A 22,948-nucleotide genomic window follows, 5' to 3' on the forward strand; every position below is an offset into this window, starting at 1 on the left:
CTGACTGGAGACTCCCTGAAGTCACTGCTCCTGGCCAAGGAATAGGAGAAAACCTCCTGTAAAACCACACCTGGACGTTTTTTCACTTTGGCTTTAGTACGGATTAAACAAGTGACTGGTCTAAAATGCTAATAGTGAGTGTAAAAAATGCCAGGCAGATTTTTCTACTTTTGGACAGAGCTAGGCTAGCTGTTTTCCTTTTGTTTCCAACATTGTATACTAAGCTAAGCTAGCTTAATAGGTAATGGGTAGATATGAGAGTGGAACCATATTTATCTTCTAACTCTCAACTAGAAGATAATATGTGTACTTCCCAAAATGTCATTTCATTTCCATAAAATTAGCCTTGCCGTAGTCCATAAATGCAGTCCAGGGTTAGGGGTAGGGTTAGGGTGTTTTTTTTGACAAAGTAAGGCACAGTGACTAAAACAAGTTAATGCTTCTGTTTTTTGAAGAAGAAAAAAAACATTTGGTAATATTGTGTCACAACATCAAGAAACCCATGGTGCTTTTTTTTCTTCCAAACATTTTGCCAGTTAGAGAATTCTGTCAGCATCAGTAAAATACATAAAATGAGGCTACGAGACATTTGGGGCAAACATGAATACCAAAATAAAATATCCATAAGAGCTGAGTGAATGTGTGTGTGCTATTTTACATACTGTAAGAACAATAGACACAACCACAGTCCACCATGAAATTTCTTCACAACTTTAAAAATAGTAATGTTTCCTGCATCGGCACAATTCCAGACACTCATTGTGAACACTGTCAACTAGTGTTCTTCACCAGGCGTCTGATTTTCATTAATATACAAGCCCACAAGTTATGTGCTATAAGGTGTTCCTCCTCACAGCTTGAAAGTCTGTGTGAAAGCTGATGCTTTGTCTCCAATGCTTTTAAGGAGCTGCTCCGTCCTGCTGTGAAGGAGACTGCTCCCTGTTAAATCAATCAGTATATTCCAAAACATCATGTCAGGTTTTCAGTCTTTGTTGGCTCTCTGGAGGGCCGTTTGGATTTGATGTTAGGGCAGAAAGTGGGACAGTGGATGTAGGACTAGATGCGTCGTCTGCTGGAAAAGCAGTCTCAGGTTCAGCATGCGGACACGTGGAGTCCAAATGCAAATCAAATTGAGCAAAACAGACGAGAGTTGCATATTGTGGACAACTGTATGCCAGTGTTGTGCCTGGGCACAGGGACAGGATGAAGGTTAAGTCGGTGAAACATATGGGTGGGAAAGATTTGGGAGCAAACGAGCCTTAGGAGGCCAAGCTAACCCTCGTCCTCACTCTCCTCCTCCATGGCCTCCTCAAACACTCGTTCTGGTAGCCTGAAGCATTCCTCGAAGAAGTTCACCAGGGACTGACTGAGGTGCTGCCTTGTTGCTTCGCTGTGAATGAAATGGCCTTCATCCGGGTAGATCTGAGAGACAAAGAATAGGTGAGTGAAACCCTGCTTTTGGACACATTTTCTGTCATAGACACATCAGTGGATATTGCACAGACAATGAGATTTGATTTAGTTAGATTTCGATATTGGTTTTGGAGAGAGTGGAACAAGTCACTGTCATTATTTACATGAGATAGAAGGGTTTGCCGTTATTTTCTCATGAAAAAGGACAAATTCTAAAGCTCTAGTGTGTCTAGTGCAATGACACCTATATTATGACTTCTTATGACCTTTAGTATATCAAATGACGTGCCACATAATATCTACATGCGTGACTTTTTCTTTGAGATAAATCAGTATAGAATGTCGAAAAGATACAGCTAAGGCCTAGTAAAAAGAAGTTGTAGATAAAAATGTCAAATTTAATATGTTATGTTAAATCAAAGAAAAGGTCAAAAAGTTCAGCATTTAATATGTACAAAACATGCTTAAATCAGTCATAGGATAGCTTGTCTAAAGCAGTTATGGCACAATTTGTTGAAAAAAGTCAGTGCAGTGTGTCCATAAACAACGTCATAGTATAGTATGTCGAAAAAAAGTCAAAATATCAGAGGGCTGGTTCTGTGTCTGTTTCTGTCTCTCTGCCCCCATCATTTCTGTTTCCATCCCATGTGCTTGCAGCTGAGTTTCCACCTGCTGAGCTGGCCAGTGAGAGGTGGCCCGCTCCATTTAAAAAGGACCGACTGTTTCCGCCCTCTCTCAGCCATTTTGTATTTTGTATTTTGTATTTCATTCTCCTGTCTGTGAGACCAGTGTTTGTGTGCTGAACTGTTTAGAAAAATGCTTCGTAATTGTATTTCTATGTTGATGAGATTGTGGTCATAGGGAAGTTTGAGTACATTTTGCATCACATATATAATTTGTTCTTGATAGGTGGCTGAGGCTCAGGGGAAGAGTGGGTCATCCTCAATTTGAGATTGGTGGTTCGATCCCCAGCTCCCCCGGTCCGCATGTCGAAGTGTCCTTGGGCAAGGCACTGAACCCCAAATTGCTCCCCCTGCTGCGCATGGGTGTGTGAATGTGGTGTGAATGGTTAGATTAGACGGTGTGTAGATGTCCACTGCCATCTGTGTGAATGTGACAAGTAGTGTGAAAGCGCCTTGAGTAGTCAGAAGACTAGAAAGGCGTTATATAAGTACAAGTCCATTTACCATTTAGACACAGTTGGGTATTGGTTGGTGCCTGATTATTTATTACAAAAAACATTTCTTAGAGTAAGTTGGATATTTTGTTTGGTGATTTGTTGCTGTCTATAATAGGAGTTACTTAGGCCTTGGTTTCTTAATCTTAATTTAAATTACTTGGCACCGTCTCCTCACCCCCCCCCCCCCACATTATTGTTAATCTTTGTTGTGAATTTTTACATTAATTTATGCACTTATAACACTTCACTTTGACTCCTGCGCATCTTAATATCGTTATGTTGCTTTACTTATTCTTGAAAAAGGAATACAACTGTGTCCAAAAAATAAGGCAAAAAATATGATACTATAATATGTCCAAAAAATGCTTACATCAGTCATAGAATATCCTGTCTAAAAAAGTCAGGAAAAGACATAGAAATGGGCGTCCAAAAAATAAGACCAGAAAAAAAGTCATAGTATAGCATGTTGAAAAAAGTCAAAGATGTCAAAATATAATAAAAAAATGCTTAAATCAGTCATAGGAAAGCATGTCTATTTGTAGTCATGGAATAATTTGTTGAAAAAAAATCAGAAAAAGTCACAGAGAAGTTGCTCCAAAAAAAGTCATAGTATGGTTCAGATATGTTGACGACACATGGGATAAAATCAAACCCAAAGAGGTGCAAACTTTTACCGAACATATAAACTCAGTGGACAGAAACATCGAGTTCACCAGAGAAGAAGTCGAGGACAACAGTTTGCCTTTCTTAGACTGTGACGTCCACATGGAGAATAACAGGAGCCTCCACATTGGGGTATACAGAAAACCCACTCACACAGATCAATATCTACTGTTTGACTCCCACCACCCCCTGGAACACAAGCCTGGAGTTATCAGAACCCTGCAACATAGAGCTGATAACGTACCCTCCAGCTCACAGGCCCCAGGGGAAGAACGCAAGCACCTCAGAGGCGCCCTCACAACTTGTGGCTACCCCACCTGGACCTTTGTGAAAACAGCAGCTGCTTCCAGAAAGAAAACCAAAGTGGTTGAAAAAGAAAAAGAAAACAAGAGAAACAACATAGTCATTCCGTATGTGGCTGGGGTATCAGAGAAACTCAGGAGGATCTTCAACAAACACTGCATCCCTGTGTGTTTCAAACCCAGTAACACACTCAGACAGAGACTAGTACATCCCAAGGACAGAACACCACACACCCACAAAACAATCTGGTTTATGCTGCCCAATGCAACGAGGAATGCAAAGATCTCTACATTGGAGAAACAAAACAACCACTGCATACAGTGGGTACGGAAAGTATTCAGACCCCCTTAAATTTTTTACTCTTTGTTAAATTGCAGCCATGTGCTAAAATCATTTAAGTTCATTTTTTTTCCTTTTAATGTACACACAGCACCCCATATTGACAGAAAAACACAGAATTGTAGACATTTTTACAGATTTATTAAAAAAGAAAAACTGAAATATCACATGGACATAAGTATTCAGACCCTTTGCTGTGACACTTGTATATTTACCTCAGGTACTGTCCATTTCTTCTGATCATCCATGAGATGGTTCTACACCTTCATTGGAGTCCAGCTGTGTTTAATTCTAATGATTGGACTTGATTAAGGAAGCCACACACCTGTCTATATAAGACCTTACAGCTCACAGTGCATGTCAGAGCAGATGAGAATCATGAGGTCGAAGGAACTGCCTGAAGAGAGACAGAATTGTGGCAAGGCACAGATCTGGCCATGGATACAAAAAAATTTCTGCTGCACTTAAAGTTCCCAAGAGCACAGTGGCCTCCATAATCCTTAAATGGAAGACGTATGGGATGACAAGAACTCTTCCAAGAGCTGGCCGTCCAACCAAACTGAGCAATCGGGGGAGAAGAGCCTTGGTGAGAGAGGTAAAGAAGAATCCAAAGATCACAGTGGCTGAACTCCAGAGATGCAGTGAGGAGATGGGAGAAAGTTCAAGAAAGTCAACCATCACTGCAGCCCTCCACCAGTCAGGGCTTTATGGCAGAGTGGCCCGACGGAAGCCTCTCCTCAGAGTAAGACACATGAAAGCCCGCATAGAATTTGCCAAAAAACACATGAAGGACTCCCAGACTATGATAAATAAGATTCTCTGGTCTGATGAGACAAAGATAGAACTTTTTGGCCTTAATTCTAAGCGGTATGAGTGGAGAAAACCAGGCACCGCTCATCACCTGCCCAACACCATCCCTACAGTCAAGTGTGGTGGTGGGAGCATCATGCTGTGGGGGTGTTTTGCAGCTGCAGGGACAGGACGACTGGTTGCAATTGAAGGAAAGATGAATGCGGCCAAGTACAGAGATATCCTGGACGAAAACCTTTTCCAGAGTGCTATGGACCTCAGACTGTGCCGACGGTTCACCTTCCAACAAGACAATGACCCTAAGCACACAGCTAAAATGACGAAGGAGTGGCTTCGGAACAACTCTGTGACTGTTCTTGAATGGCCCAGCCAGAGCCCTGACTTGAACCCAATTGAGCATCTCTGGAGAGACCTCAAAATGGCTGTCCACCAACGTTCACCATCCAACCTGACAGAACTGGAGAGGATCTGCAAGGAGGAATGGCAGAGGATCCCCAAATACAGGTGTGAAAAACTAGTTGCATCATTCCCAAGAAGACTCACGGCTGTATTAGCTCAAAAGGGTGCTTCCACTCAATACTGAGTAAAGGGTCTGAATACTTATGTCCATGTGATATTTCAGTTTTTCTTTTTTAATAAATCTGTAAAAATGTCTACAATTCTGTGTTTTTCTGTCAATATGGGGTGCTGTGTGTACATTAATGAGGAAAAAAATGTACTTAAATGATTTTAGCACATGGCTGCAATTTAACAAAGAGTAAAAAATTTAAGGGGGTCTGAATACTTTCCGTACCCACTGTAAATGCATGGCCCAACACAGGAGAGCTAACTCCTCAGGCCTGGTCTCTGCTGTCCACTTACATCTCAAGGAGAAAGCCCACTCCTTTGATGACAACAATGTCCACATCCTGGACAGAGAGTTTAAAAGAGGAGTAAAAGAAGCCATCTATAGGTGCGTTTCCACTATGGTCGACTGCCCTGAATGAAAAAAAACGCCCCTTATTTGCATGTGAGTCGCTCAGGAGGCCGTTTGACCGAGAAGAAAGAGGGCCTCTTTTGTCCCCTGAGGTTTACCAGGTTGCTGACTGGATGTAGCTCTTAGCAGGATGTGAAGTGTGGTAGTACAGACGCCACAACAACCTGGTGAAGTAGAGTTGACACTTTTGTCCAGTGATGTAGAAGAACACAGCGCCGAAAATGATCTGTGAACGGATTCTGGATTGAATTTCCAACCTGTATCCCATTTACACACCCATTTTGTTTCTTGTAGACGCCCAAGAGAAACCATCACTAAACAGAGGAGGAGGTCTGAGACACCACTTATCTCCAATTTTCAATGCTGCCTTTTCATCCCTTCAGGAGATTCAACGACTTAACCTCAAAGAACAACTGTTCACAAATGGCCTCCTGTGACTCCAACGACTGTCTTTAAGACTCAATAGAGCTCTAACGAAGTCCAAACCAACTTCCCACCAACGACTGCAACTCTAACGACGGAGCACAAAGGGTTCCATTGACATCATCGGCCTTGTGAGAGGTTAAATACCTGGATCTCACACCAGTTAGTTGGACCAGTCCCAGCCTGGTCAGATGCGTACATGAACTGATGAAGCCTCTTGGATGAGACGTGAAACGTCTTCCTAGACAAATAACCAAGTCCAGTTGCTATTGACTGAAATTGCTTTGGGGATAACGATGATCTGGACAATGAGAATATTCACAGGCCCATAGTATATAATATGTTGAAAAAAAATGCTTAAATCAGTCATAGGATAGCCTGTCTAAAGCAGGCATGGCAATAATTTGGTGAAAAAAGTCAGGAAAAGTCCTATAAAAAGGGTGTCCAAAAAATAAGCCAAAGTCATAGTATAGCATGACAAAAAAAGTTAAATTCAATAATGTTAAAAAAAGAAAAAATCATTAAAAAGGTCATAGTATAGTATGTTTTAAAAAAGTGGAATCTAGTATGTTGGAAAAAAATCATAAAATATTCAAACTATAAGTATGCTCAAAAAGTATGTGGCTGTTAAGTCTGACTTGGACATGCTTGGGCCATATACGAGTATATATATAGTATATATATATATATATATATATATATATATATATATATATACACTCACCGGTCACTTTATTATGTAAACCTTTCCAACTGCTCGTTAACGCAAATTTCTAATCAGCCAATCACATGGCAGCAACTCAATGCATTTAGGCGTGTAGACATGGTGAAGACGATGTGCTGCAGTTCAAAGCGAGCATCAGAACGGGGAAGAAAGGTGATTGAAGTGACTTTGAATGTGGCGTGGTTGTTGGTGCCAGACGGGCTAATCTGAGTATTTCACAAACTGCTGATCTACTGGGATTTACAGAGAATGGTCCCAAAAAGAGAAAAGGTCCAGTGAGTGGCAGTTCTGTGGGTGCAAATGCCTCGTTTTAGCCAGAGGTCAGAGGAGAATGGCCAGACTGGTTGGAGCTGATAGAAAGGCAACAATAACTCAAATATCCACTGGTTCCAACAGAGGAATGCAGGAGAGCATCTGTGAACACACACCACCTACTTTCTAGCAGAGAGGGAACAGCAGCAGAAGACCACACTGACACTTTATAAAGCACCAGGTACACCTAATGGCTGGTGAATGTATATATCTCTGTCTTTCTAGCTCTTGTGTATTATTGATAATATTGTTTTAATATATAAAATGTTAGAAAGTTTTGTTTTGTTTAAATCCAAAAGGGATTCAATTAAAAAAAATATATGATAAGGCTATTTTATCATTAACTTTCATGGATTGATTAATTTATTTCGCACTACATTTCTGGAGAATGAGCTCAACAGTGATGATCTGAGCTATCATGTTTACACGGGTTGACCTAAAGCCTGTTAGAGCTTTGAGAAACCATCTTCCTGCATGTGTCTCACAGTCAGTAATAAGCTTTGATGAACATTCGGCTGCAGTACATTGTATCCTAATTGGATTAGTCCTGGTGTTAATGCAGGATGCCCAAGAAGGTCTTATAATCTCATTATGTGGAATGAAGGCATTGTGAGGGCTAATCCTCTGCCTGCTGTGGGAACCCACTGGGATCACAAAGCTCCCAGAGGTTGGAGAGTAACTGAATCAGGCAGAGAAATTGGATCAGCAGCGGTTGTAATTACAAAGGAGTGAAGTAAACCCACATACCTGTAAGGTATAGTTGGCCTTTTCACTGATGAGTTGGGCGATGAATTTTGCTGTATGTTGGAAATGGACCTTTTCTGTGAAATCATAACGATATTTATGTCAATTCTTCAAGATCTTTCATCTTCACGCACTATTGAAAACAAATGAATTGATTAAGATCCTTGTCCTACCGTCAGCTGTTGGATGAATAATAAGAAACTTCTTATCCATGAACTGAGATGCTCTGTGTGCTAAATTTGCCATCTGAGGAGTAATGAGACACACACAAACAAATCAGATCAAATGGGATACTACAATGATTATCACACTTAGAATTTGAAACTGCAATCACATCTTACTGTGTATGCCCTTGGATCAGGTTTAGGCAGACCGAGATATCTCTCTGAAAAAGCAGATGCTGCAGGTGAAAGAGGCTTTTGATTAATACTTTGCTTTGAGATAAAAATCGAATTAAAACTTCATATTAATAGCAACGTTGATGAGTCATGTCTGTCTTCTGCCATTTTGAAGGTGAAATACACTTTCTCCAGGTTTTTCTTCCTTATATTCAAATATATTCAGCGATCTACATATTCTTTAGTCTCGGAGCAGTTGAGGACTGTCTTTATTTGCAATTCCAAATTTATACAGTGTCTTGGCATGTCTCTCGCTTTCCCTGGCAGAGCAAGAGAAATCAAATTGATGAGAAATCAGTCACACGCCCAGCTCCTCCGCAGTTTGCAGTTTCCTGATGCGGCGAAGCTACGAGAGCGCCTTCTCATGTTCTCCGTCACTCCCCCGATACACACGCAATTCTACATTTCACACATTTCATTCCTTTGGTAGCTGAGGTGACGCTGGTGTAGTTAACTTTGTCTGGCACTGTTATGATTGAGTTCTAGGTGTATCTGCAGTATCACACTGATAAAGCAAACATGCTGTTTGTTCCTCACACGCAGAGTACATACAGTACATGCATAACAGTCACAGATATAACTCTCAGCTGCAGGGGTAAAGGTGCTAGATTTGCAATCTTTTTTTTTTTTTTCGAATACATCTGCAGAGAAACTGTATATATAACTGTATACATCAGATAATTTACGTATACACATCATTCTATGTAAGATAGTATACAGACTAAAAAATAATCTCTCCAAGCAAACACAGTTTACCGTATAATTCAAAGTCGGTGATGGGTGAGAGGACAGCGCCACACTTTACAGGGGACTCTTCACCGCTGACCAACAGGCTGGTAACGTAGCCTCCATACACCTGAGGTACAACACAAGTGCATTATATCATGTATAGTAGTGGAATGTTACTAAGTACATTTACTCAACTACTGTCAAATATACTATTATGGAAAAATAGTATAGTACGCACATTTTGCTGATTATACTTTTACAACAACAATACAAACACTTAAGTTAGATTTTAAGGCAGCTCTAGTAGTGGAGTAAGCCTGTGAATGTTCTCATTTGTGGCTTGGGTCAGATGCGAGTCCCAGCCTGGTCAGATGTGTACATGAACTGATGAAGCCTCTTGGATGAGAGGTGAAACGTCTTCCTAGACAAATAACCAAGTCCAGTTGCTTTTGACTGAAATTGCTTTGAGGATACTTGTAGTGAAGTATTTCCACACTGGTATTAGTACGGTACTTTTACTGGAGTAAAGAATCTGAATACTTCTGCCACTGGTAATCACAGAGCCTCAGGAACTGCACATTGAAATAAAGAGCAGGGTTGTTTTTTACTCTAACAGTCTGTAAACTCAGGTAAGAGTAGAGTGGACTATTTGATGTGCACCTTCTGGACAAACTGCATCTGTTAAGATCACAAGCTGACAATCAAAGAACATGAAAGATCAACCTGGGTGTTAACAAAGACATGCATGATCCTTTCAGGTACATGTGAAGAGTATTCTTACCTTCCCAAAAGCTCCAACTCTGGTTTTGTCAACGTAGGGCTCTTTCAACATAAAACTGAAAAAGATAAACATTGGTTGTAGTTAGGAAGGACATTTGACAGTGGGCAGTGATAACTTATTGCTTAAACATTTCAATGCTACAGATAGATATATTGTTAAATAATTATAATAAGTAATGTGAGGAGATGTTTGCATGGAAAATTTTGATTTGTTGAGTAACAATTTAAAAGGTTTAAAGAACTTGTTTTAAACCGATTTTTGATTCATTTCAAAATAGGCCAGTTCATCCCGATTGAGGTGTTACTATTTGGGAATATATGTAAATGCAGATAAGTCATAGGAACTAGTATAATGTACATCATTTTTACATAAATTAGTATTGAAGGGTAGCTGAATTAGACTGTTTCTAAATGCTGAAAATATCAAGAGATAGCTGTCATGACAACAGCTGGAAAACACATTTCTTAGAAAAGGTGTGATGTTAGAAAGCAGCTTCTATAACAGATGACTTATTTAACTGTCACACAACAGTAAATTATGGTCCCCAAGTAGCTATGTGTTGCATGTTTACTCTGATGTCTGTTAAATCTTTGAAAAGACAAGATAAAAAAGATCACACACTTGAGTGCTTCCTTCTGGTCCAGTTCCTCGTATACCCCCAGTTTCTTCTGGATCCGGTGCAGCAGGTTGGTTCCCTGGAAGCCGCTGCCCCGTCCGTCACAGCGCACCACGATGGCACCGAAGCTGCTCACCAGCACCGTGGCCCAGTCCATGTGAAACTGCTCCGCCACCATCTGGCCACCAGGTGTCCCATCGCTGCACACACAACCACAGAAACCCACAAAAAGCAGCACGTCTTTTGATTAATATGTCTGATTAAAACTCTGTCCAGGAAGTTTCCATTGATGGACTGCCATGTAGCACTGCTAACGGGATGGACACTTTTTTTCTCTGTGGAAGTATGTGCACCAAATGTACTGTACACGTGTGTGAAAACATACAATACGTACACGAGAAGGAGCAGCGGATAGTGTGATGTGTCCTGGAAGCCGGCAGGTTTGAGGATCTGCATCGACAAGGCTGTAATGCAGATACAAACAACTGTTATCATAAATCACAATACAGGAAATACACAATAATATCACTTAATAACACCTTCTATATTTGTCACCAATTAATGATAACGTATCATAGAGTATAGATTCTGTACCATCTAAAAAGAGGAGTATGAGTCAGTGGAGGATGTAAATGAGGAAGTGTAATATCACATAGAGGAGGAAGAGGATGTTTCTAAAATACTGTACTGTACAGCAATGATTCCCTGCTACTAATGGATCTAAAGATGATTAACAAGATAGGAAAGACACAAAAGTATTGAGTTCATTATTAACAATGTTATCTGATCCTTGTTTTCCTCTGAAATACTGGATCCTTTTTATCTCTTTGGGCTTCTAAAAATAGTTCAAATTAAAGAGTGTAAGAGGGGAGAATCTTTACTTCAATGTCTTTGCTGGAGCTAACTGACTAAATTTAAAAGTTCGTCTTTGCAACTATTAGATCATTCCTATACATGGACCTTTACTTGTCCATTAATTACTGTGGCTCAGACATACTGTAGTCATCCATGTTGATCTCCTTGTACTCCACAGTGGGCATCTGCATGGAGTCCAGGGTCAGCCTCAGGTTCTCATTGTTCTCCAGTTTATGTACTTCTGTAATACCTGTAGACAGCAGGTTAGCAACAGTTAACAAAGTTTACTGTATTAATGTCAGGAGAGTAGTTATGATTCCTGGTCACCAAAATCACATTACATTACAGTACAATAGAAAACGGCATACATTTAATTTTGATGTGGGATCGTTTTCAATGTGATGATTAGATCTAACTTTATTTAAAATACCCAAGAACAAACTACCAATTTTAATAGTTAGTGGGTTTTTTTCCTGGTGCAATACATTTTTCATGTGATATGCCTTAGAATTATGTGTGGATCTGTGCATTACAATATATATAAGAAAACAGCGCCACACAATATCAGCGCCTCTCGTGCTCAGAAACTTTCAGCATGAACTCCAACAAAGTACACACCAGAAAAGAGACACGACTGCAGCTGAAGCTGTGTGACCTAGATTTGCTTAAGGCAAACTCCATGCCTCAAGAGGTTGTTCTGAATAGGAACCAGCTGTACTTATTCAACAGCTACAGCCAGTTTGTGCAACTCTAGCTTATCGCCCTTGGTTGCCATGACTGCTGGAGTCAGAGGGGGGATGTAGGGAACATTGAATGTAAGGATTGGTGTGCGTAAGGCAGCATTCAGGAGGAAAATCCACACACGGCTGCCTGTACTGACAAACTCAGATAAAACCTGACAGGATGATGGAGGGAAACATCAATTAAACCTTCAGAGAGGGAGAAGAAGAGGAGCTCTGCCTGGATTACTGACAGCAGTCATATCCTGTTTATCCTGTCCTGACTGGAATTTTTGTCTCCATATGTTCTTGCATAGTTTCTTTATAACTGTCTATGCTGATTTTATTATAGTTGTTTTACTCTCTTTTTCTCTATTTATCTGCATTATTGCTGTCTTTTCTGCTGTAACAACCAACGTTCCCCTCTGGGGATCAATTAGGATTTACCTTATCTTTCACTTATCTTATTTTAAAAAAATAGAAACACTTAAACAAGGCATTTTTGTTGGTTCACACATTCAAGTTTCCTTGTTCCTGATGAATCTGATACTTAAGCTTATGAATAAATATTTTCAGCTGCATTTGTGCATTTTGAGCATGCTAACATGATCATGAGCGTGTTAAAGTGATAATTTGGATTTTTTTCAAGTGGGGTTGTAAGAGCCATAGTCATAGGTGGCTAAATTACGTTTAACTGCTGCCCCGGTACACAGCAGTCAGTTTTCTCAAGTCTCCGTGCCTGTCCGTGCTAACAGTCATCTACTGTACAATACAATATCATAATACAATATCCAAAATACCTCTTTAACATTGGCATTGTGAGCAAGTTAGCATGCTTTTGTTAGCATTAAGCTGGGTCATTCCTATGTTCCCCGGTCTCATAAGCCTCTGCCTTTGCTCCTTTGATTTACTTCAGCATTTTGTCAGGGTTAGAGGTTACGGTGAGTGTCAGGGTTAGGGGGGAGGATTAGGGTCTACATAAGCCTGTTTTCGGGGGAATTTGGCACAGATTGTGGAAAAAATAACAGTGCGAAACATAGGACCATTTCAGTGAAAAGCAGGGAAACATCGGAGCCTTTTTAAAAAAAAAGGTCTGCTGTTCCCCGGTCACATACAAGGTGGAGAACATAGGTACGCTCCCATTTAGCTCAAGTACAGGCTCATGGAGCTGTAGACTCCAGCCTTATTAAATAATTATAGTTTTCTTTCAAACTCACCAGTTTAGTAGGTGAACATTTGGGAAACATTACTGCTCTTACAAACTGTTTAATAGATGAATACATCAAATAATCTAGCGTAATGACATCAAGACTTGTTTTAATATAGTCAGGGCAGGGACATCATCAGATTGGTAAAAGATGAGAGACTGGCACACACTGGTAGTAATCAAATTGCAGTATGCTGATATCGACATTGGGCAGGCCATAATTTAATGAGGACATCCATTGTGAGGACTAATGATATTACTGCCATAATGCTGGACTTGGCTTGAAGTCAAACAGTGACTCAGTGCACGAGTGGTCATTCTGCACTGCAACGGAACGATTGCATCCCCTTTTGACAAGGTTGTTTTCAAAGTAGCTGTTATGCTACTGTGTACAAGGTCACATGTAATGTGTTTAACATAATCTAGAGTCTTGTAAGTGCAAATGTGTGACATAGTCGGTGGAAATACTCACTCTCCCTGTCTTGCGTCTCACTTTCTCCGTCTCTCTGCGTCTTGTAAACGGCTGCAAATGGGATGTCCCGTCCTAAAGAGAGAATAAGAACATTTCATCATCATTTCAAATACATCAGTGAAACATTAGGGACATTTTGAGCATCATTTCAAAATTGTTCAGGCACAAAAGTTGTGACACGCAGGTAAAATGCTAGATTTATTCTAATATAGGCAATCATCATCATCATCATCATCATCATCATCATCATCATCATCATCATCACAATGAAGTCTCCTCCGGTGTCTGCAAGACATCCGATATCTTTTGTCGGTATTTGCTTATTCTATTAATGTAATGAAATGGCTGAAAACTCTTTTCCATATCAAGGCCAACATGAAGTCCCTCTCAAAAGCCCTAAAATCTCAAATTGGAGCGGTAACGGACACCAAATAAAGTGATTGATGCACTTAGCAAATTGGGAACACAGTGCAGGGACACTGTGGCCATGCATGGTGGAAAGTAGACCAGCCGCTCACTCACTCCACCCTTTTCATCCTCCCACTCCCTCCCCTCTTGGTAATGATATCACAGCCACATCCTATAAATTCGGACTGTGAGGAGAGAGGGGGATTACAAATGTATGAGGTGCAGGAAATTCGACTATCAGTGTTTGTGTTCTGGGGACTGCAGAGAGGGGTTATAGCATCGTGGTAATTTCCTGTTTGATCTGACATCAGTGATGATCACTTGTTAAGGTCTAGAGGCGAATGACACAAACGTGTTAAACCAGTGATTAAATATTGAAGCTGCGAGGCTTCAAGTCACACTGAAATCACAGAAACATCAAAGCTTTTTAATCTTTCGGGCTCTGTTATTGCAGCAGTGTGAAGACAGTGCTGTGCTATTTTGACATTTTTGTGATCTTGAAAAGCCCTTTGACACAGCCAACACAGCAAATATAGTTCAAAAGTGAAAGGACAGGCCCAACACGATGGAAGTTCTTATTTTTTCAGTTAAAACTGTTGTGTTTCAATCTAAATTCGCACTTGGATTTATGTGTTAGTGAAGGGCAAAAATACAACTCAAATTTCCAGGAAAACATAAATTGTTTTCAGGATATTTGGTAATTTTAATAAAAAAAACACAGGTGTTTCTTCTTAAATCTCAGGATTTTCCAGGATGCACGGGAACCCTGCTTTTGTAATTTTAATTACAGAACAATAGACTTTTACTTTAAGCATGTGTTAGTGTATTTTAGGGCCGGGCAATAATTCAATATGATAATTGATAATTTTTCAATGGAATTGTATCGTGGTGAAATCATGGATTGAGATATACTTTGTCATAACAATATTAAAATGTCTATCATATATATTATATAGTATATAAAGTTTTCTATCACGTAGTTGAAAAACCAGCGGCTAAACTGTGTTATTGCAAATGGTAAATGGACTTGTACTTCTATAGCGCCTTTCTAGTCTTCTGACAACTCAAGGCGCTTTCACACTACTTGTCACATTCACCCATTTACACTGATGGCATCTAATCTAATCATTCATACCACATTCACACACCCATGCGCAGCACAAGGAGCAATTCGGGGTCAGTGTTTTGCCCAAGGACACTTCGACATGGGGACCGGGGGATCGAACCGCCGATCTCTTGAACGGAGGACGCCCCAAAACATTGCAACATTTACATAATTTGGATGACACTTAAAGTTCTGATGCAGCTAATATTGTTTTCCTTCTTGAAGAAGCCAAACTGGACGAGCAGACTCTCCGTGAGCCATTTTTGTCCCAAGTTCATTGTTAGGATAAAACACTGCGTGTCTACATGAAGTAGATATTTTGACCGAGAGTTGAGAGGGAAGATAGAGGGATAGACATGAATCATAGCTACTGTGCTAGTTACCTTGGCAGTTGAGCAAGAAATAGCTCATGTTGTGGCAGAAGGAGCCACTGATGTAGTCACAGCTGTCGGACAAGGCACACGACAGACAGCGACGGTTGAAGGAACCAAAGGTGTCCGCGCTACAGAGAAAAGGAAGAGGACATTCAATTTTTGTGTTACGTTTTTTTTCTTTAGAACGATTTGAGCAAAATGTAATTCATATCCAGAACAGCAACTGTGGATTTTGAAATCATAACACAGCTGTTACCTGTACAGATGTCTTCGCTTTGGTCCATCCTCAGTGCTCAAGAAGTATCTGCATTAATATAAAAGAAAAAGAAATCATGTCTTGGTAGCACATTTGAGTTTAGCTATAACATGTGTCAGGAGTGGAAAAAAAACACCTGGTATAGATGTTTCATAAATGAATGATGGGGGAGAGGAGTAGGCAGACTCTTACCCCCTTGAGAAATACTTTTTTGGGTGAGTTTTTCAAGTCACTTCACTTCACAGGGAACATTGAGTAACTCTGTTTCTATATATGTTTCTTTGTGACTGCAGGTGTGTACATGTGAGATCACAGCTGCTTTGTGGCCTGGAGTGTGGCTGTAAAAATGTGAAAAGTGATGAGGGTGACAGGGTTATTTGCATGGTGGAGAGCAACAATCTACTTTCTCTTTCTTTCAGCCACTATAGTCCTACTCTCTGGAATTCTCTTCCACATGAACTACGGTGTGCTACAACAGTGTCTTCTTTTAAAAGTAAACTAAAAACGTATCTTTTTTTGCAAGCTTTTAGTTATGTTTAAAGAATGTGTTTTATTTCTGTCCTGTTTGTTTGCTTTAAGAATGTTTATTATCATTATTATTACTATCTCCTTTTTAAATGGAGAAAATAATACATTCTTGTATGATTGTATAATGTCCTAAATGTTTTGTTTTAATGTTTAATTATTTCTAACCTATATGCTATTTTATGTTTTACAATGTATCTTTGTTTTAATTTCTTGAAGCACATTGAGTTCACGCTTGTCGTATGAAATGTGCTATATAAATAAATTTGACTTGACTTGACTTCTCTCTACTCTATGGCACTGAAGCATTCAAACGCTTGGAGAGGCTGCATAGGAAAGTGTGGCCTCTCTCTTTCTCTGTCGGTTGTAATGATTTGTGGTTAGTAAAGTTTGGTGAAGTCCGCACCCCAAGCTGACTCTGGAAGTCTGCAGAAAGTCCGCTTGAGGCCCCATCTGAATTGTGGATTCAGACAGCCCTCAGCACTCAACAGACTTCCTGGGGAAAAGCAGCAAAGTTTGTGATAGTGCGGATATTTGGATTCTCTCTCTCTCTCTCTCTCTCTCTCTCTCTCTCTCTCTCTCTCTGTGTCCGTGGTGCTGAAATATTCAAATGCGGGGAGACACAGAAATGGAAGTGGGGTCTCTTGCTGTCTCTGTCCATGGTGCTGAAGGTTTTTTTTTCAGAAATATAACAAAACGAGTTTCACTGTATCACATATAGCTAATTGGTGTTTTATTCAACCCCATATGTTGGAACAATCATCAGTATGTGCTCAGATTTCCTCATGTGTAACCTCATGTTTCCTCATTAAGACAAACACAACTGATGTGTTTAGTGTATTTAGCATTCTAACATTATAGGAGTTGAAAAAGTACTGTCTTCATTTGAAGTGATCTCACATTTGTATCGCTGTCTCTGTGATCTGCCTAGATTGTTAAATTATGTGATTATATGTTTTTATGATGAATGTGTGTGTGTGTGTGTACCTGGCTCAAACGCTATTTCCCCTGATATCTCTAATATAATGACAGCTTGACAAAGCTGTACTTCCATCCAACAGACTTTTGTTTACTTATAATTAAACAATGCGTACTTACATAAAACTATGACAGAAGGATTATAAACTGATGTGTTTTTGCTGTTAGTGTCATGCTGGTTTGTTTGGGCTGCTGCTGGTGGTTTTTGGGTGCTCACATCAATTGGCTGTCCTCATTATAGGCCAGGACTTGGGTGACATCCCAGTCTCCAGACGTGATGGACTGCAGTGTGTCTGTACTGGTGTTGGGCTTTGGAGATAAACAGAAAAGTAAAAGAATGTTGTAACTTTATTACACAATGACATACAGTATTAAGACAACAAAAGTGCTGATTTTATCAGCTGAAATGGTATAAAACATATAACATTGCCTATAGAAAACCTCTGACAACATTCTTTTAAAGCTTCTAAAACACTTTTGACTAACATTAAACCCACTGTCTGTTATAAGAATTATAATAAAACCACTTAATAATAAAGGCATGATGTGAAAGAAATATTTTCTTACCTGAGAGATGGACATGGAGATGTGGAAGAACTTCCCCCTGCCTCCTTGAGGAATTGCGCGGGTGAAGAACAGTTTCAGGCCATCTTTGGAAAACAGAGGCTTTTCATTCTGAAGACACAGAGGAGATCATTCAAATAAAATAAAACCTAAAAATAGTGCAACAAAAAGATAAACTATTACTGCAATAATTACAAGAAAACATTACATTTTACAAAAGACAACATTCAAAAGCCACCAGCATTGCCATGTCAAATTTCAGTTGATTGAAGTAAGAGTACAAACAAAATCTAATCTCAATTAAATCTAAAACAAGTCACACATAATTTACACCTTTGTCAATGTTCTCACCTGTCTGTCCAGCCATCCTTCACTTTCATCCTCATGTTTCTGCAGAAACAGGTTGACGGGTTCCAGTCAGTGTATGAAAACAGCCCAAAGACGCGCACACAAACACACACACACACACACAAACACACACACACACACACACACTCTAACACACACACACACACACACACTCTAACACATATACACACACACACACACACACTCTAACACACACACACACTCTAACACACATATACACACACACACACACACACACACACACACACACACACACACACACACACACACACACACACACACACACACACACACACACACACACACACACACACACACACACACACACACACACACACACACACACACACACACACACACACACACACACACACAGACCTTTGTGCAGACCCCTGTTGTGGCTTCACACAGTGTGAGTATAGAGATGTTCTGGGCTCTGTTCAGCCAGTTGATGGCCAGTTTGGTGGTGGTGGCCCATTTCACCATGGTCACATAGTACTCGCTGACAAACAGAGGGAATATTAAATACGAATAACTTTGTTTACATATCGTCAGAGGGTAAATAACCAATCACTGAGACAAAAATGTTGGAAAATAAGACAAACTGAGCCAAAATGTTCCATGGCCTGATTGCATATTATGATAGAATTTTAAAAACGGATGAAACATTAATGATATCTTGAAGAAAAATGGAGATATTAAAGCGGAAAATAATGAGAAAAAATGCGAAGGAGGAATAAAATATTGGGCATAAATACGAACAGAGCAAATGGGGGCATCAAACTTAATAGAACTAAACATGGGAGCACATTCAGGTGAAATAAAATGGACCAATTATTTGCATACAACAACAGAAGCAGAACATAAAAATGATACAAAGAAAAGATACATCATGAAGCAATATTATACAAACGAGATAATCTATTAATATGAATAAACACGTGCATGTATGGATCCAATGTAGAAGGTGTAAAATGTGCATCATTTGACAGAGCGAGAGATGGATTAACTGACAGGTTGCGTGCCTCACCCCATCCTGGGATCATCAGGTCTCCTCATCTCGATGGTGTGAAGAGGGCCGTTAAGGTTCACAACGTACAGAGTGATAACTGGGTTCTCCTCACCGGCCTAAAGAGGACGGGGAGACGATTTAAAATCCAAAATCTAAAGACAATATCTATTTCAAATCGTTGACGATAAATCTGTGCACCTTAGGGTAGTGGTACTCTTTCCCCATTGGGTAGGGTGTGCCCGTAAACATGGGCAGCTCCATCCTCGGCACCAGGGTGTCATTGATGGTGGCGTAAGCTAACCTGGCACCATCTGGAGACCACCAATGGGCAATGTGGGACTGGAAAATCTCCTCTGGAAGAGTACGAACAAAATTATCGTAATTACAGTGAATAAAAAAAAAGAAGTCACAGAGCAGAGTTAATTATATGGCTGCAGGCAAACAGAGTCATACTGCTGTTGCTTGTAAGGGTTAGAAATGAACAGGTGTTATGCGAGAAATGTATGAAATGCTGTATCATTAGTAGTACTCTTTGTATTGCATTGCTCTCTGTTCACAGAAACTCATTAAATTAGTTATGCATGCATGTTGACGATCGTACAGGATTTATGGATGTGAAGTAGAGCAGTTTTTAATTATTCAACAGTCAAAAATATGCAGCTTAAGCATTACAGTGTAAAAGTCAAAGTGACAACAGCCCACTACCCGTTACAAGAAGAAAATGCCAGATCATCACAAACCATTTAAAGCTGAAGTCGGTAACTGAAACTGAAACTTTCACTATATCCTAAAAGAACAATGTGAAAAAGTCATGTTGCTCTACCTCTACCTTCTGCTCTCTGTCAGCGCCTCACAGCATCTGCTATATTCCACTGCACACGACCTATGCCAATTAGAGCCGAGGAGTTCTGACACAGTGTCACTGACTTTTCTCTGTGAAATTAGGACGCACTGGTCATAAAGAATCAATATTCTGTTACTGTAATGCCTATTTCTTTTGTTTTCTTTAGTTTGCCGTCCAGTGGGCTGGTGGGCGGGGTTTGGGTTTCGCTCGACTTGACAACAATTTCACAAATGTTCTCATTTTAAAACTAAATGGTACACTAAAATAAGCTTGTTGATTTGGTTCATATTGCCGATGACACTGTAGTTTATTGTCATGCCAACACAATCCAAGAAGCTGCTGCAATACTCTCAGGAAGCCATGGTATCAGTCCACTGGCTCCAAAACTGTTGTCTACATTTGAATAAAAAAAAAAGTCTGCATGTTTTTTTCCCGACAGCCAACAGAGGGACAGCAACTATCGATCATGATGGGTGGAGAGAGACTAGTAGTGGCTGAACACTTTAAGTACCTTGGGGTAATCTTTAATTTTACTTACCTTTAAGCAACATGCTAAAAAACCTCACAAATACAAAACAATTTAATCCATCAAAAACTTCAAACATATAAGACCTTTTCTGACCATGCAGACAGCAAAGACCTATATGCATGCAATGATACTTACTCATATTTATTATTCTTATACAACATGGTGACATACATCAGAAAGTCTCTCTTCAAGAGATTTTGCCAAATGGTGGTGGTGATGGTTTCAATCAGAGGAACTCAGTCTTGGAATACACGGCCAGCTCATGTCAGAAACTGTGATGATTACAGCACCTTTAAAAAGACCCTTAAACAGTGGTTGAAAACAAGCCACACCTGCTCTCATGGCTCACCTCTTTTTTACCTTTTCTATTAATTTAATAATAATTAACCTTTATGCGAATCAGAATAATTTTTGTGTAAAAAAACTTTTTGCCATGGTGTGTTGTCTGTATGTTTTTATAATACCTGTCTTGGGACTACAGATGAAATTTAGCAACTATGCTAACTCCGGCATATTTACAATGATGTCCTTTGATATGTAAATTGATGTTCATTGTCCTAATCAAATAAATAAATAAATATTTAAATTTCATATTTTATGGCTGCCTAATTTCACAGTTTGACTGGAGCAGTAAGTGACATTGCGCCAGAGGCTCCTCAACTTGGAGTGGTTGTTACGACACGGTGGATTCTAGGGAGGGACAGGGAGCACGTGGTAGAGGTAGATGACTTTTCCAAAGATCATGTGTCTCATTGTGCAGGGTATCAGGAGAGTTTCAACAAAAGTGAAAAAACTCATATTTTTCATAAAAAGTTACCGACTTAACCAAATAAAAATAAAAATCAATAGTTATAAAATCTCCCTATAAAACTAACAGTATTTTTCTAAAAAGAAGGTTAAAGTAGCAGGAAATAAAGTGACACTATCTGCAGCATCAGCAATAAGGTACAGGCATACTAACTCTTGCCTGACCCGTTTGCTATATTTGGACTCTCTCCCTCACTCTGGCTCTCTCTCTTAAACCTACTCACAAAAAAAACTGTACCAAATGTTGAGGTCATAAATCACCACAGCTTTTAATCTCAGTGCAGCCTGTTGACCAGAATAGAATTTCTCCCCAGCTACAATTACACAGCATACTTCACCAGATATTTTGTTTTTCAGCTGTTGTTACCTTTGTGTGTGTGCTTGTGTGTGTACCATTTTCAGCAAGAAAGTCAGGTCAACTCATTTCAGACTTGCAACCTAGAGAGTTCCCTGGAGACCAACTGTGTGCAGTTGTGTGTATTTCAAATCATGTTGCAATAACACACACTCTTGTTCAACAGACAGAGAAAATAATGAAGGATAAAAGCAATCTAGGTCCTTCATCTCTTCTGCTACAAACACACACACGCTAACTCCTCTGTCAGCACACAGTGAGTTATTAAGAAATTATGCAAATAAAAGCTCACTGAAGGAACCTTTGACAACATAAAGCATGGCCGTGATAATTCTACTTCATTATTAGGTCTGTGGCGTTGAAACAGTTCTGATGTATTGTTACGCTGTGCCACTAGCTACATTTGTAGCAACTTTTGCAATTAAAATTTCATTAGTGCTGTTTATCTGTGGGACTGGGTGCTGGCTTCGGGGAATTAACAGACATCAACTACCAATTAGCATTCTCATTAACTGTGCACGCTTGGTGGAATTGCTTGATATACAGCATCATTTGACAAACACTCTCAGTGCAGACACATACATTTGTTCTCTGATGCAACTCTGCAGAAGTTATTGCGCATGTAGTATCTATTCACTGCTGAACGCTGCTAAACTTATTATAACACCACACATCTACTGTATATGCCAATGACATAAAAAGAAATAGGCTTGATGGTAGCATTTAGTCCAGTTTGTCTTTGCTCTCCCTGCCTGCATGGTGTGTCCACTTGCACCCTCAGTGGGGAATGATTGGATCACACTGTCTGAAGATAAAGCAGCATGGCACAGCAATGCTGCTTTTGCAAATATTACAAAAAAAAAATACAAACAAAAAAAAAAGAGAATAAAAATGATTTCCTGCATGGTTAGTTCTTTCGCTGCCTGCTGACTTCACCAGGAGCAGCTTAAAAAGCTTTCCATGTGGAGTGGAACCGCCGGGCTGTCAGATGCTCCTGGCTGGGGATGCCCAGTCACCTTGGCTAGTCAAGGAGAAAGTGGATAAGTTTCTAGAAGCATCCTGATGTGTGAAAGTGAAGGAACAAAAGAGAGAGGGAGTGTAAGTGAACTACTTTTGATGAGCTATCTCATTTTCTCTCTCTTCAGTAATGAAATTGTG

The 22,948-nt window shown here is 39.9% G+C and overlaps 1 protein-coding gene across 1 annotated transcript in view; it reads right to left on the reverse strand.

Moving 5' to 3' along the window:
- Positions 1 to 1,272: 1,272 nt before the first annotated feature.
- Positions 1,273 to 22,948, reverse strand: part of LOC310963141 (A-type potassium channel modulatory protein DPP6-like) — a gene marked incomplete at both ends in the record, with an annotated part of 165,365 nt that continues 143,689 nt past the window's right edge. The window contains 18 exons of the mRNA XM_083935823.1: positions 1,273 to 1,422; positions 7,891 to 7,964; positions 8,061 to 8,133; positions 8,229 to 8,287; positions 9,042 to 9,141; positions 9,796 to 9,850; positions 10,417 to 10,611; positions 10,806 to 10,875; positions 11,409 to 11,516; positions 13,665 to 13,736; positions 15,561 to 15,679; positions 15,808 to 15,855; positions 17,528 to 17,619; positions 17,878 to 17,985; positions 18,226 to 18,264; positions 18,622 to 18,745; positions 19,274 to 19,371; positions 19,454 to 19,608. Coding sequence (XP_083791949.1) covers positions 1,273 to 1,422; positions 7,891 to 7,964; positions 8,061 to 8,133; positions 8,229 to 8,287; positions 9,042 to 9,141; positions 9,796 to 9,850; positions 10,417 to 10,611; positions 10,806 to 10,875; positions 11,409 to 11,516; positions 13,665 to 13,736; positions 15,561 to 15,679; positions 15,808 to 15,855; positions 17,528 to 17,619; positions 17,878 to 17,985; positions 18,226 to 18,264; positions 18,622 to 18,745; positions 19,274 to 19,371; positions 19,454 to 19,608 — 1,739 coding nt within the window. The remainder of the gene's footprint in view (positions 1,423 to 7,890; positions 7,965 to 8,060; positions 8,134 to 8,228; positions 8,288 to 9,041; positions 9,142 to 9,795; positions 9,851 to 10,416; positions 10,612 to 10,805; positions 10,876 to 11,408; positions 11,517 to 13,664; positions 13,737 to 15,560; positions 15,680 to 15,807; positions 15,856 to 17,527; positions 17,620 to 17,877; positions 17,986 to 18,225; positions 18,265 to 18,621; positions 18,746 to 19,273; positions 19,372 to 19,453; positions 19,609 to 22,948) is intronic.

The sequence above is a fragment of the Echiichthys vipera genome, assembly GCF_963691815.1.
Source record: "Echiichthys vipera genome assembly, chromosome: 21".
Classification (NCBI taxonomy): Eukaryota; Metazoa; Chordata; class Actinopteri; order Perciformes; family Trachinidae; genus Echiichthys; species Echiichthys vipera.